Here is a 20,193-nt window from a genome sequence, read left to right on the forward strand (position 1 = left end):
GAGAACATGTGAGGAAACCACAAAACGCACACACATGCAGAGTTTGGAAGAATTGTGTTTATAGTTTTTGCTGACATTTTTTACTTGTTAGTGTTAAAAGCAACGGTACTGTAAACGGTAGGAAAACAATTGGGGCTGAATTCCATTTATCTGTTTTGATTTCAGGTTCCTGGTATAGTTCATTCTGTCTCAGTGTAGGTTTATGTCCTCAGGTGACAGAAAAAGCTATTTACTATAGGTGAAACATGCTGGAAATCTGTTGCCTTATGAAAAAAAAAAAAAAAAATCCACAAAATGGACATTTACTGATGCTGACTGAAAGCAAATATGGTGACATGTTGCCCTCGACTCTGTCACAGAAAAGACATTTTGATCTCTAAAGTTTAGCTGAGGATACCAATCAGGTGTAATAAAATAAATTGTATGTGTGTCTTAAATCCCCCTACTGACGCCTGAACTGAAATTTGGTTTAAAAATGGTTGCAGTGCCCCTTTAAATTATCCTCTAAAGCTGCAGTAGTGCATCTTGTTCAGTTACAGTTGTTTGCCTTTAAAGTATGTTATCAACGTCTTATAAGCAATGAACTCGTAAATGAAAACAAAGACCACACAGTGTTGTATTTTTTATATGAATTTATTTGGCTGTATGTCAAACTCAATGAACATGATTCTATATGTTATTCAGAATTTAAAGATATTTGCATCATAACCTGATGAGTTTCTTTTGTTTATATCTCACGTCAAATACTTAATTTCAAGTTAGATTTGTAAAGTTATCAATTCTTAAACTCTTAATATTTAAGTTGTTTTCTAACCTATTTTTTGGTAAGTAATTTATATTTAACAAAAAGTAGGATGAGTCAGAGCCTCATAATATCCACACTCTCAGTCTGTCATGGGTTTCAGCTCCTGCAGTTGCTCTTTCATACAACCCACAAACCTCCGGGCTGCTTGCATGCACAGAGCGAGGGCCACAGCCAGCTGTGTGCACACGCTCAATGCTACCAGTAAGGGGACAGGACACGTGGGACTACAGGCTGCCGTCCTCTCTCTCTCTCTCTTCCCCTTGGTCCCAGACGTGCTAATCCCTGCAGTTGTGTGAGGCAGGCGTGGAGGAGTTGGATTGGAGGTCAGTGTGAGCAGGTGTGCGCAGACTGTGCAGGCTATGCCAGAGGACTGCAATCAGTGAAGGTTGGGAGTGAAAGCAGCTGCTGCTGTTCAGGACATTTGGAAGAGAACGGTTATCCACGTCTGCCATCTATCTGTAATGATGTGATGGCAAAAATGAAAATAGCAGAGGTTCACAATGTATTACCTTTTTTTTTAAATCCAACATTGACTAGCGACCTCAATATATAAAGTCCTGAATACAGCAGCAAAATCAGGGTCAGGACAAAAACGCTCCATCATCCTGTTATCTTGTTATGGTCAGATTTATCACCTTTGAATGTTTGCCATTCAAAATGTAAAAATCGAATAGACTAGTCTGACAACTCCTCCACAGCTCTGGTTTCAGACAGTAATAGTGACTTTATAAAAATTGTATTTCTATGTACTGGGCTTGTTTGGTTTTAAAGATTAAAAGGAGCCATCAATATTAATTGAAGTCTATTTCATAACAAGACTTCTTCAGTGTCATCCACAGACATAATTTAAATTATTCTCCTGCCCTCAGGAGAACCAATATACTGTATTTAAAAAACAAACAAAAAAAACACAGTTCTATACTAATACAGAGCAAGATGGACATTTTTTGAACCATTAATCACATTGGTTTTCAAGAATCAGGAGAAAAAAAATTGAGAACTTTTTAAAGATTAGGATTACTTAGGAAGTGAAATATTGAGGTTGGTTCCAGCTTCTGCCATCGCTGCTCTTTTCTTGATGAGATTGTATTTTAGACAAAAAAAGCAATTTGAAAATTCTACCTGAGGCTCTGGGAATATGAGACGGACTTTTTACACATTTTCTGCAATAGAAGTGAGCCATTAATCTGTCTTTAATTAAGGTCTAATATATATATATATATATATATATATATATATATATATATATAGGAACACCTGATAATGAATACTGCAGTGCTACAAGGCACACATTAGGCTTAAGACTCCAAAATATCCAGCTATCCTAGAAAGGATGTACTTGCTAAAGCTTCAGAAAAAAAGAAAATAGGGAGAGGACTGAGCGAGGATGTAAAAATGACCGTTGGATCAAATTTTCTTTTGTTACTGTAGTAATCCTGCTGTAACTCAACTGGAGTGTGCTCGATCAGCTCTAGAAAGGAGAATTAATGGCGATGGGGTGCTAAGGGGGATGCTGGGAGGAATGTCCACCAATCCAAGTCTCAGCCGGCTCCTTCAGATATCCTCCTTCGATGTGACCTTCTTCCCAGCTGCTCCTGGGATAAAGCCCTCTGATGTCAGGGAGCTTATCACCAAAGTCTGCATGGGTCTTCAATCTCTTTGTTGCTCATGTAATTACACCATATTGAATCGGAGAGTGGAGGAGTTAAAGGTAGGGGAGCATAATCATTACACATCATCAGCTGTATAGGGGAGAGAATGGCATCAGCTTAGAGGGGGGGGTTCGACCTCAAATTGGACCCCTCGCTGCTCTTCGCCTGGCCCCACTCCACCTCCGTGGTGCTTAAAAAAAAAAGAGGCTTGAGGATAACAGGAGTGTTTCATACTGGCACAGTGAGCGAGCCCAGACCAGATGGACTCTTTGTTCCTTCTCTCAAACACACACGATAGCTCTGAAACACACAAACGCGTACATGTCGCTCTGCACAACACTTTGCATGCTCTCGTCCTCTCCACACAGCAGCATAAAGCCAGGATCATGATGACATGGGGTGGTGTGATTCTCTTGTCCTCGGTCGTGTTCACATTAGTCATATGCAAATAAGCATTGTACCCAGAGAATGACTCAAATCCAGCGTGTCTAAATCCTCAAAGAGGGCCGGTGACGGCTATTTAGTTAACATGATTTATTAGGTGTGTGACCCAGTTAGCACATGCCATTAAACGCTGTTTGTTTCAGGTGTGGAGGAGAAATGGAAAATGTATGTCTAAAGAGAGAGAACATGTTTGAGTAAAAGAAGGAGGAAACCAGGGACAGTAAGAATGTAAATTTGTCCCTGAACAAAAAAGTCTTGATTGTATTCATCACACAACATTCAACAGTCATATTGTGTAGTCCTTAAACAATTTAGACTCTAAGAAGGTGAAAGAGGAACTCTTCTTGTGTCAACCTCTCGACCTCTTTGACCCTTAGAGAAGTTTGCAGTTTCAATGCTTTGATCCAAAATTAGGTTCATCACCAGACAGGAGAGACAGGGTTTATGATCATCATCATCATCAACAAGTAGCTAATTGTAGTGGGAACAATATTTGAGAAATAGTCTTCTTGGTTTTCTTTTAAAACATCTTATCTGTCTTGTGAAATGTCTCATAATTGACTTTGTACTAACTTTGTATCAAGCACGCCTACCTTCTCCTGGTGATGGTGTAATGAAAGTAAAAGTGAAGGTTTGAAAATGGAACCAAGCTTCTGTCCTTCAAAGTCTAAACCGTTTGTGTGTCAGTGCATTACCTGACAAGGTTAATAACTGAACATATTAATATGTCCAACTGAAAACCAGCTACAAGTATAGTTTTATGTAACAACAATTAAATGTCTAGGAGCAGGAGAATGACGGTGTAAAAATGGGAGAGGGTAACGACTTAGACAGGAATGCTGAGACTACAAACAGCAGAACTGAATATTTTAGCGTTGTGTTATGTTTCTGATGGCATCAGGGTTTTCTTATTTCAAGCTAATCCAGGAAAGAGAGCAGTCGCACACGTCTGTCAGGAAGCAGTCGGTGACCTTTAAGCTGGAAAGGCTCGGCTGGTACTCTGTGTCCTCACTGTCTTTTTCCATCAGATGTGCTGGTGCGGAGCAGAGACTCATCCTTTAGCTTAGGTGAGTATGAAATGCCACGCTGTCAGCTCCTGTCTGCTCTCTGCTGTGTAATGTGGTATGAACACGAACTGTGCTGTGATCAGACCATTTATCACTTCAAGGCAGAGCGACCTTCACTGCTTCAACAAAATAACTGAATAATTAAATGTCTGTATACCAGCGTCTAAAGAAATATATCCAACCTAGCTTTTAGTTTCAAATGACTTGTGAAATCTTTCTCTGAATCTGAAGTTGGAAAAAATGTTTTTACATCTTTTAAAATATGTGCAATTGTCATTGTTAAAGCTTCTGTAAGAAGACTAAAAAGACTAACGATGATAAATACTGGTATCTATGTACAGTGATGTATAAACTATGATATATAGCTTTTAAAAACATCAGTGAAAAAAAAAAAATTATTCCTATACTGTTATAATAAATACCACTAGATGTCAGACAATGTGAGTAACAGACTTTTTTTTCCAAGTTGAAGATTTTTATCGACTGGTACATTTTGACTGTTAAAAGAAAACTTGATGGGATATTTCATTTAAAAAAAGAAATATTTTCGAGGTTATCATGATGCCAAAATCTACATGAAATGAAAGTTCCTCACCGGAGTTTTAAAGAAGAGAAAAATATATCTCATGAAACATCAATCATAGCCTATGCAACAAAATGTGTTTTTGCATGTGTGTAAAGAGATCAAATAAAAGGAACTTCGCCCCCCTTAGTTCCAGAGAGTACAATGACGAGCGTATTTTGCAATAACAGGAAGTGAGATTCATGCAGTATTCCTTTCATGACTAATAGATACCTGACCTTACTGAGCTGGAACCATGAGTTAAAATAAATATCAAGAGTTTCTCTGCATTATTCATCACAGGTTGACCCAGGTCTACTTGTGAACGGGAATATGAGACCATCAATCAAACCTCATACCATTAGTATATTAAATGTGTGCAGCAGGTTAAATGAAATGACTCGTCTCTGCTCCTGTCTGAATATCAAATTATAAACTGACAAATCAGAGGGTTTATGCATTAATATATGCATGGCTGAAGCTTTTATAAGAATTTTGACTATAACAGAGAAATCTGTGCCTACATTTACAACTTATATGGTAGAGAAGGTGCACATAAATACCTGTTAAGGGGTTTTCTGCTTTACATTAAATGCAGAGGATCAACACAAACACTGAGCATGTGTGTGAGGAAGCAGACAAGTCATTGATTACATATAAAAACATGACACGTGTGAAAACCTCATAAAAAGAGAATAGGATTTTATTGTATTTGCTATATAATGGTATCAGGCACTTCAACACCCTAGGCAGAAATGTTATTTACAGTCTACCACCATTAAATACTTCACATCCAACACTCCTATTCACTAGTGGTTAGTTGACGTCTGAGTGGTTTCTAGATTAGCTGATGAGAGGAGAAAATGTTCATTAGTTATTATTACACACATTAATTGATCTCACAGTGCAGCTGTTGCTGACAAAGTAGAGCTGAATGCAAATATGAATGATGCGCCGATGCTGGTGATGAACAGCTGGGCTTAAAATGTTCCCTGTGCAGAAATAACAACCCATCAGACTTAAATATAACATTGCTCTTATATACACCACTATCAGGACCGTCTTGCACATTTTATTTTTAAAATCTAATGATGCCGTTTTCTCTCCTTTTTTCAATCATAAGACAATATTTCTTGTGTGGTGAGCATCACAGCCTCAAGAGGCCGCTAGTCAATTGTTTGTTCTTTTTTTTCTCTTGCAGTGCACCTGAACTCACATCAAAATCAAAAATGAAATCCCAGTACCGTAGTGTTTTGGATACACACATCCTAATACAAAACATTATACTAAAAGTATTGAGATTGCAAATGTTTTCACAGAAAATAAATAGTTTGCAAAATTCAGTCGTGATGGAAAATGCAGGTGTTTTCAAAAATACTTGCATACAGCACAATCAAAAAAAAGTGCCCGATTTTAATCTTTTCTTTTTATAATGACAAAATAAAACAAGTACATACACAGACACAACAGAATTAAAGTTAATTATGTTCTGTTGTTGCGTGAGCAAGTCTTCACAAAATTGAGTTAAGCCAAGAGATTTAATTTGGGTCTTTGTTTAGTCCATGTCCCAGAAGTCCCATTGTTCCTCAATCAATCCCTCTGGTGTTATTTACAATATTGTTAAGGTGTTGAGGAGCTGCTTTAAACAGCTTTCTTCATCTTTTTTAACACAAAGTAATTCCTTCATCATATTGAAGCTGAACTTTCCATAGTGCATAAACAAAAAGTGGCAAATAGCAGGAGTATATCTGTTCCATTTCGATGTCTCTGTGACAGTAAGGCCTCTTTAAGGTGCTTCCAATCAGAACTTACTGAGTGATGGTAGAGCCCCTGCTTTCACCAGCACAGCTGATAGCAGGTCTGCCGGTCCTGAAGGATGGGACACGGCAGTGGCAGAGGGATCTACATGCTTGTTGTCAGAGTTCACAGGTGGAAGACCCTTCCCTCTACCCAGTGTGGATTTTCCTGCTCCACTGCCACCTCCACCCAAGCTCGTCTTGCTGTTTTCAGCTGTGGGAATGATGGTGCCCAGATGTGGGTTTCCCACCGCAGGAGTCCCAGTGGAGTCCATGTTGGCCTGACAGCAGCATAGGAGCCTGAAGAATGCCGCCCTCATCTCCCTGCTTGACAGAGTGTAAATAAGTGGGTTGAGGGCAGAGTTTAGCACAGCCAGGGCGATGAACCAGTCCACCTGGTAGAGCACAGGGCATTTATCTGGACTACACCCAACATCCAGCAGCAGCAGGAGGAAGAGCGGGGTCCAGCACATGACAAACACTCCAAGAACGATAACTACAGTCCTCAGCAGAGCCAGTGAGCGCTCTGAAGGCCGGCTGCTCACCCTGCGGCCGCTGGAGGTCACCAGTCGATAGATCCTGATGTAGAGGATGATAATGGCCACCAGCAGGGCGCTGAAAACACTGATGCAGAAAGCCACGTAGCTCTTAGCGTACAGTGGCAGGACTGTAGAGCAGGAGGCCCGGTTGTTGAGGCAGTTCCAGCCCAGGCTGGGCAGAGCACTGAGCAACACTGACACAAGCCAGCAGGCTGCAAGAAGTCCTAAAAGTCTCCCTCGTCCTGCTGTCTCACATGGGCGCAAACGCACCATTGTCATGTGCCGTTCTATCCCAATAGCAAGAAGACTGAATGTGGATGCACTGAGGGCCACGAACATGCTCCCCTCCCTGGCCAACCACTGCACTGGTGTCAGGAAGAAGGTGTTTTTGCCTGAAGTGAAAATATTTACCACATAGGCCACACCAGCCAACAGGTCTGACAGTGCCAGGTTTCCTATCAGGAAGTACATGCGGCTGTGGAAGCGCTTGTTCCTCCAGAGAGCAAGCAGCACTGTCACATTCTCCAGAACAATCAGCACGCAGATGAAGAGGAGCACAGCCATCTTACAGGCCCCACTGCTGCGAGGCCGCTCCCACTTCCCTGACTGGTTGTAATGGCTTACGATGACGGTGTTCATCCCCTCCTCAAAATTGGTCCCCATATTGTCTACTCCCTCTCTGGCCTTCCTCGGTCACACAGCAGAGGGCGCCACAGCACTTGACACGCCAGAGGGAGTTGAGTCTGATCAACCTGGAAGGGTCACCACTGGCATCTTAGAGCCTATCTAAGGATCTGTCAGGCAAAGTAAAGCAAGAGAGAGATTTAAAACTCAAAATAAACAAACCACATTTAATTATTTCATCTAGATTTCAAAAAAAAAAAAAATCTCTGAAAAATCTCAAAGAAATAAAATGACTTCAGATGAAGAATCACCAAAATGAGCAAACAGGAAATAAGTAACCTACAGAAACTACCGGGCTTACTTATTTAATTTAAGGAAATATAAACAGGAAGATTCATTACTGAGATTACAAGAGATATTCTCTCTTGCTGAAGCAGACCTGTCTTAACCAAGGAAGCAGCTACTTGGAATGTTACAAACATAATACAAATATTCTAAGTAGTGAAAACGATTATATAAAGAGGATCCGTTAGATATGGACATTACATGTTTTTGTCTACTGCCATGTAGGCCTACAGAAGTCAAGTTCTCGCTATTCGTTAGTCTCAGGCAGAAATAAAAATGTTATCACTAAAGCGTTCATATATTTTTAAGTTTTTTGATTCGCTTATCAATGTAGGAGTAACGACTCCACATTAATCCATAAATTATATCCTCATAATTACGTTTAGTTATTAAATCTCACCTTAAAACACACTCAAAACACACAAAAATAAAACGACTAACAATTGTTCTTAGAGCAAAACTTGAAGTTACGTTTGAAAACCATTAAATCTTTCTACTTTTGTTGGAATGTAAATGGAGAAATAATTCGGAAACTATACTTCACCAACTTCCCGTAGCCTATACAAAAAAACCAAACCGAACAACCAAATAATACATCGTCTTCAAAGTTTATTCTATATCAACACTGTACCTGCTGGAGTTTCTGGTCTCATCAAAACATCCCGCTACTGAGGCTCCAAGAGCTTTTCCTCGCCAACGATGCGCTGGTAAAATAAAAGAAAGATTTCCAAAAATGAATTGTTTTCGAACTTTTGGACTTTCAAATCTTGTCTTCGTTGGTATTAAAGTTTCCACTCACTTAGGTATTTCTTCCAAACGTTAACTATGTGATGCGTCTTGAACTTTTCATGCGTCCTCCCCAAATTGAGACTCTCTCCAGCTCCTGTGTGCGTCCCGCTGTCACCAAAACACTCACCCCTCCCAGCCTTTGGGGCGGGATCTGTCTCCCCCACCCCCCATCAATTATGATTCAGGAGTCAAAGCCACGCATGTCACTCTGCCAAACGCTGTACTGCTGTACTGATTTGCCACTTTTTCTCCTTAAACTCACGTATATCCCAAATTAAAGTCTGGTTGAGTTTGATTGATTAAATTAAAGTTGGTTTACTTTTTTTGTACTTTGAAGAGTTAGGTTTTTGTTTACTAAAGAGCAGAGATCTGCTGACAACAACACTTAGTTTGTCTGTGTCATAAAATTGCAGCACTTGTCCCAACATAGTTTTTTGCCCTGAGGCCTTTAGTGCTCCCAGAAAATTAGGTCACTACCTTTGAACAGCCTTAATCCACTGCTCTACTGTATTTGATGTGTTTGTTTGTGTGGTTTTTTTTTTTACATACCCTTTAGATTACTTGTGCTTTTTTTGATTTGAAAAGATCACCACCTCTGTCCAACAAAATCATACTGTATGTTGGCCAGAAAAATTGAGATCCTGTAATATCCTATCTCAGTTCTGGCCACTTTTCCCTTAATAACCGACTTGTTTCATTTCTTTACTGTGGAGTTCATCACCTCCACTGACAGCCAAAGAAGTTGCAAGCCGCTATTTTTCACATTTCACTATGCTCCTCCAGAGTGTGAGAAAGGTCAGACTTGTCCCATTGGAGCCAACTGATGAGAAGGGAAGAGTCATGCTTTCCTTCTCCTTTTACATACTTTAATGAAGTGTTATTCTACCACAAAAATATGTTGGTGGTATGAGATATGAGATCGAACTCTCTGAAGTAAATTAGATCTGTATCTAATGGAGTTGAATGTCCATTTGCAAGTATGAACACTTAGACATGGGTAAATCCTATGTCAGGATGCTTTTTATAGACTATAGTTCTGCTTTTAACAATATTATCCCTTCAAACCTGATAGGCAAACTGCAGAGCCTTGGTCTGTGTGATGCTATCTGTGAATGGATTATTAGTTTCTTGACTCTGAGACCACAAAGAGTTCGTATCGGAGATGGTCTGTCTGAAGAAATTGATTTTAAGCACTGGGTCACCACAAGACTGTATTTTAAGCCCATTGCTGTTCTCACTGTGTACCTATGACTGTACTGCTATGCATCATGATAATGTCATTGTTTATAAGCTGATGACAATACTGTTATAGGACTCATCAACTCAAATGATGAATCGCACTACAGATCAGAGGTACAACATTTAGTCAGATGGAGTGAAGCAAACAATATAATCCTGAACACCTCCGAAACTAAGGAGTTAGTCATTGATTTAAGACGGGGAAAGCTACCCCATTCTCCCATTTTCATAAATGGCGAGCCAGTTGAGATGGTGAGGAGTTTTAGATTTCTTGGTGTCACTATCTCAGATGACCTCAGCTGGCACTTAAACACCAGTAACATCATTAAAAAGTCTTAACAGCGTCTTTTCTTCTTAGGAAAATTAGAGGAATTCACTTTAAATGAACACATCCTGTGTAACTTTTACAGCAGTGTTATGAAAAGCACCCTTACCAGCTCGCTCACTGTCTGGTTTAGGAATCTCACTGTGCAGGAGAAAAAAATCGTTAAACAAAGTTGTTCGTCGTGCAGGCAGGATGATTGGTGTCAGCCTGCCAGGTCTAGAAGATATTTACAGTGATAGACTCCTGTCACGCGCCCTCAGCATCACCAGGGACCCCTCAGGTTTTCCTGCTGCCTGTCTTTTTGCTCTTTTTCCCTCAGGCAGACAGTATCGATTAATGCACTTCATCCCGTCATGCAAACAGCTTCTTTCCATGCGCTGTACGCAGCCTGAGCAAATATGTTTGATCTATGGGTATGTTTCTCATGTGGCTCTACTGTCTCTGTTCTTTTCCTTGTTTTTATTGTCTGTTTTTTTGTCTTATGTCCTTGTGTAGTTGTGCTGTTTTAACTTTTGCACACGCTTTCCAATGTGTTTTTTTTTACTACAAATGGCAATAAACTGAACTGAACTGAAGTAAAAATAATAGGTCATTGGGTCAGAGACGGGATACCAAACTGTACTGGTCAGTTTTTGCAGAAAGATCTGGATTAGCACAAATGAATGACACAGCTAACATGTTATTTATTTGAAAATGAATTATCTAAAGCAAATATAATTTTGTCAGACATCCATGATATTCCATACAATATCCCACTTCATACCATTCAGGCTTTCCCACTTCAAGCCAAGGCAATTCAAGTTTATTTAAATAGCGCTGTTCAGACACAAGGCAATTCACAGTGCTTTACAGACATAAATACATCAAAACAAAGCTGAAGGAAAGAGTGCAACAGAAAGGAAACGGTGAAAAAGAAAGACATCATTAAAAGACAGAAGAATGTAAAACTCAATAAGGTAACACCTTTTAAAAACGACTTATTTTTTGGTGTATGGCAGAAAGTATATTTCTAATTAAAAGCCTGAGTGAATGATATAGTTTTAAGGGCTGATTTAAAGGAGCTAAGTGTGGCTGCAGTCCTCAGGTGTTCAGGGAGTTTGTCAAGGTGAGAAGACTGGAACTTGATCGAGTCCGTCACAAAGCAATAAGACAGCAACAGCATAAAACCCCACTGGAAGTCCATGGTTTGGAATATACTCTGGATCCTGTCTCTTAAACTCTACTAACCTATCACCCTGCCCCCATCTCCCATCCCCATTAAAGTTCCAGACAGCTATTATTGCAACCACTGGATTGTGCAATGGCTGGCTATAGAGACTGTATCTCCTTTGTTGTTGTTTATTATTAAATACCAGTTATTGTGCTATGTATTTCATGACAGTTTTTCCATATAACAGTCTCTGAGTTTAGGTTCCATAGTTTCAAATTCCCATCGTAAGGGAAGCAGGACAAAGTTACACAGGATAGAAAATAGAGAGTGGACAAGAGGACAGAGGGTAAGTAAACATGTTGGATCCTTTTTGCCACTATGTTGTGTATAACTATGGGTGGTATGTGACTATACATTTAATCAAATTTGCTGTTCTACAACTTTATCTGTTAAGTAGCTACAATGATAAATTAACCCTTTAACTCTCTTTAACAAATATTTCATTACATTTTGCAATAGAGTGTACGTATAAAGCTTACAAGACTTTTCAGTATTTTTATTTTGGAGCAGCAAATTAATCATTTGACAAACAAGTAAGTTTTACCTACATACAAACATTATACTCACAATAGAGTTACAATAGATACAATACTCTACAATAGAGTTTACTCACAGGTCTCTTATCAGCTGGTATAAAAAAAAAATTAACTATTCTATTAATTATTCTAATTAATAGAATAGACTAGAACATAACAAAGCGAACCAAAAGTAAATGTCATTTTATGTGACATATATTCTATGGTATTGATGTGATATTGTAACATGCCGTAAAATCATGTTACATAGAGTGACGTCAGAGTGACTTTACGTAGAATGACATTACGTAGCTTGACATAATGTGAAGTAATTTAACATAATATTTAGAGAAATGCTGCTAGAGATATGGTCTATTAAATGGCTTTTTCATGGAAATTGCCTTATGATACAAGCATTTTGACATATTGTTTAGATTTTCAAAATGGAATATGAAAATAATCAAGCTGTTCTCTTACCTGAGAAACTATTTTGATGATCACATTCTTTGAAACAGCTCATTAAGCCTTCTGGGGAGACTAATTTGGCAAGTATTGCTTCCAGGTTAAAAAAAAACAACAACATTCAGTCTAACTATAAGTATTAAACTGTTAAAGTAAGATAATGCTTGAGAACCTAAAGGACAAAAAAATCCACACATGCTTCATTTTATTAAAGGGAGCAGGATATTATATTTGGTGTTTATATTGATTTAGTTCAGTTAAGCTCAATATGTTACCATGGATGAACTCATTAAGTGGACTTTATCTGTCTGCGTCGGTTGAAATCTCTAATACAGTTCAGAATAAACTGGTTGTTAAGTGGTCACTGTATTTTCCTTTCTTCTTTTTTGTTTGCCAATGGCTGTTTCATTTTTCAACTGTCCATCTCTTTTGTTTTCACATTCCTTTCCTTTACTGGGTCAGAAAGGCAGAAATAGCAAAGATGAGGCCAGGAGCTAAAACTTTTATGGATCACAGTCCCTGCTTATGGGGACTGACAGGTGAAGTGCTGATAAAAAAGAATGGGAGATGTAAAGAGCCAAGAAGGAGCAGAAGATGAAGGATTCTCTCACACAGACCCTTTGGTATCCCTGAATGTGAGAGGTTACAGCTAGTGTGGCCTTCATGCATTTGCCAGCCTTGGCATTGCAAATTAATGAATGACCTTCAGTAATGTTGACTTTACCTTGTGTAGTTAGAGATGTACAGACACTCTGACAACCCATTTATAACCGTACAAAAATACCCCAAAGGCCCTGGCTCAATATTGTTCCAAGGAATTGTTCCAAGCTAGATAGACTGGAAGTTTGTTTGTTCTGTGTTGGAAAGAGGAAATGTGGTTACAGGTCACCAGATCATGTAAAACCTACCTTGTTGCCAAATCCCAAAAAACGCTTCTGTTACTGTTGTCTGCGTTTTAGGTTGTGTTCGTGGCTACTGGCCAGTGTGTGTGTGTGTGTGTGTGTGTGTGTGTGTGTGTGTGTGTGTGTGTGTGTGTGTGTGTGTGTGTGTGTGTGTGTGTGTGTGTGTGTGTGTGTGTGTGTGTGTGTGTGTGTGTGTGTGTGTGTGTGTGTGTGTGTGTGTGTGTGTGTGTGTGTGTGTGTGTGTGTGTGTGTGTGTGTGTGTGTGTGTGTGTGTGTGTGTGTGTGTGTGTGTGTGTGTGTGTGTGTGTGTGTGTGTGTGTGTGTGTGTGTGTGTGTGTGTGTGTGTGTGTGTGCAGCAGCAGCAGCAGCAGCAGCATTATGAGTCAGGGCACTCTGACGTAGACTCAGATGGTGAGTGAGAAGTTTTGGAATGTAAAGTGTGGTGGGAACCAAGGAGGAGCTACAGCTCTTGGGCCTCCTGGGCCATCACCCCATTGCCCTCCACTCTTGCAATTTACCCACACCCACTGAAAACTAACTAAAATGATCATAAAATAAATCTTCTTTCAGAGCAACAAGTTGAAATAGAATCCTATTCATATAAGAAATAGAATAGTTGGAGTCCATATATCTTAACAAGTTAACAGGTTTTAGGCTTTTGTTTTGACAAATTAATGAAGCCCAACTACATCTCATCACTGAATAATTCTCAGTGACTGATGGACCCTGTGACCAATACAGTTATTTGGTACATAAGAGATATTCAGTTGTAGTTGAGAGCCCAAACTTGCCGATTATGTGTTGGTGGTGCAGAGGATGGCAAACAAATGCATAAATAGTACTAAATGTGATTGGCTTCATCCTCCTGGGAAAAAAAGGTAGGGTCGTTTTCTGGGGGGAAATTTACATTAAGAAATTAGGGATAGGTGAAATGAGCCATAGTTTGAAACAGGGCTGCCTGCTTGGAACATTAGCCTACAAACATGGGGTGGGAAAAATAATTGCTAGGCTTCCTTCATTACTCCAGTCATAATTATTAAACCACAAAAAGTTGCTTCCTAATTTTAGACATAAATAGTAATAAGGTATTGCACAATTGGCCCACGCTCTCATATATTTGAAAACATTCCTTAATTAATTACTTTCTGAAGGTCTGTTTACAAAGACCAAATATTTGGTGTACCCCAAAATTCACATTTTAACACTATAGTCAAAGTAAAAGTTTAATGTGACAGACCTAATCTGTAAATCAGGAGTACACATAAAGATCCGTAAAGATGCATGTATACATCAGCTATGAAGTGAGCCAAAGAGAAAAACTGTAATAAACTGTACAAACAAAGGTCCTAAACCATCTTCTTGAGTTTTCTGTATAGATTAATGAATCAGCCTGAAATGTATGTAATCTGAGCCTGGTGGTAGTGAAATAATTTATTTTCAGGTGCTACAATATGTAAAGTACTGTAATTGCTTCCCCCCAGATTTGAACAGTTTTTGTTTATGGTCCAAGTATGAAGGAGAAAGTCAAACTGAATTGCTCCGGAAATGTAGATTTGACAATGTGCATCTCCCTTACAACTAAAGACAGCTTTATCTTGGTATTCTTGATATAGACACCTGCTATATTTTTCTCTTACCTGCATTTGCATGTATTTAATTAATGTTCTACTTTATGAATAACTCATTAACCCTATTATATTCGAGCTTAGACAGTTCCAATACAATCCATATCTCAAGAGCCATCACATACATTCTTGTTTGTAACTCTGTCTGAAACCATGACCAGAGCTCTGATGACTGATAGTGTATCTGGAGCACTGGTGCTGCTGGTGGGTTATCAGTGAAGGTCTGATGTCCTTAAGGGCACAAGGTGACTGCTTGTCTGAGAAACAGCACTGCTGGTACTTTTAGATAACCTTTTTATCTGCATCCAGTTGAAAATAGCAACATCAAAGGATGCACAGTTGGAAGGGATTGATGGAGGTCAGATGGATGTTAAATGTATCTCAGGGTTTGCCATTTTTTAACCAATCTTTTCAGAAAATGCTTGTGTTTCTTATGTTGGCCTCAATTTGGGGGGGGTGGGGGGGTGCTTGTAAAAAGTGCTTATAAATAATGAAGACATATCTAAACTCTTTATAATGGCTCCGCCGTCTTCAAGATGCCACCATATCTGGTCTCACACTATCACTTTGGAACTTCCTATGACAGGATATTTATGGTGTTATTTATTTTCTTTACAATAGGGGGCCTTACATACAAAATAGCCTCCAAGCCTTTGCTTTGCCAAAATATGTCAAAAATAACTCTGACCTCAGTCGTGTAAACAATCATGCCTGATTTTCTCAGAACTGCTTCTCTGATGTCTGGGAAAGCTTGTAAGTGTGTATTTGAGTGTGTGAGAGAGTATGTGCGAGTGAACCCAAGATGAATGAGTCCATGCAGAAAATGAGTTGAGCGTGGGCATGATTTATGTGCTTCTGTTAACATCTATTTTCCCGCCAGAGTGATGATTTCCATTCAGTAATTGCAAACATCAACTTGTCGACCACCTTACAGAACAGAAAACGTGCATCCTTGACATGCAGGAATTGTGCATTCCTATTTTTGGATGTTTGTATATCTTGGCTGACTGTGCTATGTCTGTCTGCTGTTCTATAAGAAAGGGTCAAAGGTACATTTCCCTTGAGACCATGGCTAATGGTGACAAAGTCCAGTGTTTGATACTCCACACATGTTCCTCTGACACCCCAGTCATACACCATCTACAACCCCCACCACCAAACTCTCTCAGCCCAAAGACCCTCCTTTGGCCATGGCCAAATCTGTCACTCTAAGCTCGCCACAGAAATCAAGCGGTAGCCTGAGAAAAAAGTAACCCATGGAAGTAGGGCAGTCTAAGTCTGCAAATGTCATCAGTATAGGGACTTTCAGAGAAAGAATCAGAATCAGCTTTATTGGCCAGATGCTTAACACACAAGGAAGTTAACTTGGGTCAAGTGTGCTCCCTTTATACAAAGGTGTAATGTTAAATATTAACAATAAACACAAAAATAAACAAATTAGCAACGACTAAATGTGTTAAAAACTAACTAAAAAACTAAATAAGCACATGAATTTTGTCTCCCATTGTTATTAGCCTTGACTATAGGGTTTTACAGTAGGCCTTATATTACTTTTCACTGGTCAACTGTGCTGTCTGTGATTTTTAGTTTGAAACATCTTGGAAAATTATTAGTTAACTCCTTGCCAGGATATAAGCAATATCACTGTAATGCGTACGCTTGGCAACAGTAACCTTTGGACAGGTGATCTCATTACCTTAGGCCAAGCCAGGCTTGCTCTTTCCCGGTTTCTATTGGTGTCACTGTTATTTAAGCTAACTAGCTTACCCAACTGGATATAGCTTCTGTAGGTTAAGAAATATGTTTCTTTGTAAAAGAAATAGCCCCCTGTTTCTGTTATTCGTTTGGTAGTCTACTGAGGACATGGCTTATTAATGAATCTGTGTAATAAGTCATCAGGTTAGCAGTGTCAGTGTGTGATCTGAGATCAGCAGCAACTATTGTCTGTTGCAGAGACACCTATAAGCATTTCATCTCCAGCTTTGCTTTTGGACCAACCACACTTCTCAATAACACTTATCAGACAGAAAACACTGTCTGGGCTGGTTGACTAAATAGAGTTTAGCCCAAAAAACTCTGCAGTCATGGCTGACCTTAGTCATCATCGGAACATTATTTAGGGCCTGTTGAAGATGCATTTGTCTTGAGATAGACTAAGAAGTCCTTTTGTATCAGCATTGCAAGCATGCTGCGTTGTACAGTAAGGAAAGACAGTTTCTTATTTAGCACATTTCAACAACAAGGCAATTCAAAGTGTTTCAGACAAGACATCAAAAGCATCATGACAGCGGAAAAAATAAACATTGAATTAGAAAATTTAAAAATGTGTAAAAAATAAAACCAACATCATTACAATTGAATTAATTGAGATTAATCAAATTAAATTAAAGGTTTAAAAAGATTCATGTATTAAGTATAAAAGTTACACTTCAGAGTTCAAGTTTAAAATCTTTTAAAATTGCTTAAAGAAAGGCAGCTGTATACAGGTGAGTATTCAACCTTGATTTAAAAGAGTTGAGAGTTTCCGTTTTCTGGGAGTTTGTTCCAGAGTATATAAAATGAATGCCGCATCTTCATGTTTGGTTCTGTCTCTGGGAATAGAGAGCAGACATGTACATGACGATGTGATCTGTATTGATGGCTCATAGTTAGTCAGGAGGTCACTAATGTATTTTGGCCCTAAACCATTCTGTGCTTTATAAACTAGCAGCAGTATTTTAAAATCTGTTCTCTGACAGACTGGGAGCCAATGTTAAGACCTCAGAACTAAAGTGATGTAATCCATTTTCTTGGTTCACAGCACCTCTATATTCATCCCTTTTTTGACGAGGACTCTAGCAGCAGCATTCTGGATCAGCTGCAGACCTGAAAAGACACTGCTACAGTAATCAAAACATTTTTTCTGGTCCTGCTGATACATAAATATTTTTCAAGTAATAATAGGCTGACTTTGTAATTGTCTTGTGTATGTGGCTTCTGAAATTTAGGTCCAAGTCCCAAATTTCTTGCCTGGTCTGTGGTTTTCAGTGTTATGACTGAAGATACGTTTTGACTATTAATAGCTCCTCCTTTGCTCCAAAATCAAACTTCTCAGTTTTGTATTTGTTTAACTGGAGGAAATGTTTGCACATCCACTCATTGATTTGTTCTATGAGTTAACCCTGTGCATGTATGGTACCATGGTCACCTGGAGACATTGTATATAGTATATATTTGTGTCATCTGTGTAGTTATGATAACTTATTTTATTGTTTTATAGGTTTTATACATTTTTTGTAAGTGGCTGTTGTCTTGTAGTGGTGCTTGAAATAACTGTCTTGTGACGTTTTAGCCCTGGTACCAAACGTTATTATTGGTCATTGTGTGCATAGGGAGGAAGGTGTGACCCATTGTTTCTAATTTCCTGCTTCATTGGCTCTAGATTTGAGTAAAAATATGTTTTTTTGTAGCATAGTGTATTAAAGTTGACTTCTTTGGTTCTTAGTTACCTGTTGATCATTTTGAGTATAGTTGGACTTAGTTGTTGGACTTTAAATGGCAATTTGTGCTTGTTTTTCACTTTCTAGTGACCAGCTCTTAGTTTGGGCAAGCTACCATAACTGAATAGCAAAAAGCCCATACAGTCACCTGCAGCTGGCCTTTTAGGTTAGCTGAACAGGGTCATTCTCCCAACAATTTATGATTTAAGTGTGGATTTTTTTCAAAAAAAATCAAAATACTATAGCAGTAATACAGTAATTATTTGAGTACGACACATCACAAGTTTTCATTCCAAGAAATCAGATGCATGAATTTTGAGGAAAGTATTTTTCACAGTACACATTTTTCATCATGTGTTTAAAAAAACACTGTGAGACCCTTCAGAACTCCATATGACCACATGATACTGTGTTATAGCATGTGGGCATACTGGTTTGTAAATTATAAGTACAGAGGTATTTTCCCAGCATGTGACCCTTCCATAGTGTCTCTGTGAAATGAATGGAGTATGTTTGTGAATGAATTACTGTGTGAATGGCCATCAGTCAAAGCTGGGCTAACAGCCCCTCGCTGACAGTAGGCTCTGTGGCCTGTGTGGAGTGGCAATGCTCCACATAAAGAAAGGCTCGATAGAGATCTGCAGAGGTAGTAAAGGCCACCACGGTGAGCGCTCAACCAGCAACAACAATAAGACAGGTCTGCAATCGGGTACGGTCAACCTTAAGCTCCCCGGCTCCAGGGATACGCTATACAACATAAAGGCTAAAAACACACACTTCACATCTCATTAGACAGGGTCTCTGTGACAGCTGACTGAGGGTCCAAAACAGGTCAACTCCAACAAGTTTACCCAACAAAATGCACATGAATAAGTGACAAAAGGAGAAATGATTGACATGCTTTAGGTAAATGAATATACCAGTGGATACAATTAAAATTTAACCAGAGTTGAAGAAAATGGTACCATTTTTATAGGTAAGTTAGTTTTTTCTACATTGTTGAGAAACTAGCATCTTAATTGAATTTCTTTATGAAAGACTTTATACCTTACAAGTACGGTATTATGTTGCACTGTGCAAAAATTGGCTACATCAGTTTGTATTACTGCTATAGTTGCAGTTATTTTGCAGAAAAGGGAGGATCTTAATGTATTAAAATGTATTTATGTATTTCTGAAACTTATTTCTCCTAACGAGCTGCTACCAACATCAAAATTCTACCAACATGGAAATCCATTGCAACACAGTTAATGCTTTATAATGAAAAATTGAAAGATTACGCCATAGTGTGGACATAATTTATCAAAAATTGTCTAACATTGAAACCTGAAAAAAAGTAAATGTAGAAAAAAACGACTGAAAGTAAAACTATTGTAAGTTAATACGATTTTTAGCTAAATCAGCATTAAGTTAAAAAGTTGATGAACGGAGGCGCTGGTGGCGCAGTGGCTAGTGCGTGCATCCCCATGTATGGAGGCTATAGTCCTCATGACAGCCTGGGTTCGACCCTGGCCTGTGGCCTCTTTCCCACATGTCACTCCCCTCTCCCTCCTGATTTCCAACTCTGTTCCATCTATCTCATCTATCTATCTAAATAAACTTGGAATACATCTGAATAAGCAGATCGACTGTGGAAAATACAGTTTTTTCACAATTATTCAATTGTATTCACATTTAATATTTTCCGTCTATATTTTTTTGTGCAGTTTGCTAAAACCATTTATTTACATTTCATTAACTTTCAGCCCAGAACTTTTATTTGTAAAATACCTTTTTATACATTGTGTCATGCTTTGTGGGGATCTGAGAGTTT

At 38.8% G+C, this 20,193-nt stretch overlaps 1 protein-coding gene across 1 annotated transcript; it reads right to left on the reverse strand.

The window, feature by feature from the left end:
* Positions 1 to 4,670: 4,670 nt before the first annotated feature.
* Positions 4,671 to 8,770, reverse strand: s1pr3a (sphingosine-1-phosphate receptor 3a). The gene is made up of 2 exons (XM_079350501.1): positions 8,466 to 8,770; positions 4,671 to 7,659 (listed from the first exon to the last, which is right to left on the reverse strand). The coding sequence occupies exon 2, from the start codon at positions 7,526 to 7,528 to the stop codon at positions 6,332 to 6,334; it is 1,197 nt and encodes a 398-aa protein (XP_079206627.1). The 5' UTR covers positions 7,529 to 7,659; positions 8,466 to 8,770; the 3' UTR covers positions 4,671 to 6,331.
* Positions 8,771 to 20,193: the final 11,423 nt, after the last annotated feature.

The sequence above is a fragment of the Symphodus melops genome (assembly GCF_947650265.1).
Source record: "Symphodus melops genome assembly, chromosome: 8".
Lineage (NCBI taxonomy): Eukaryota > Metazoa > Chordata > Actinopteri > Labriformes > Labridae > Symphodus > Symphodus melops.

Bases quoted from the DNA above. Each gene is read 5' to 3' on its own strand.
- s1pr3a (XM_079350501.1), bottom strand. From the start codon at position 7,528: ATGGGGACCAATTTTGAGGAGGGGATGAACACCGTCATCGTAAGCCAT.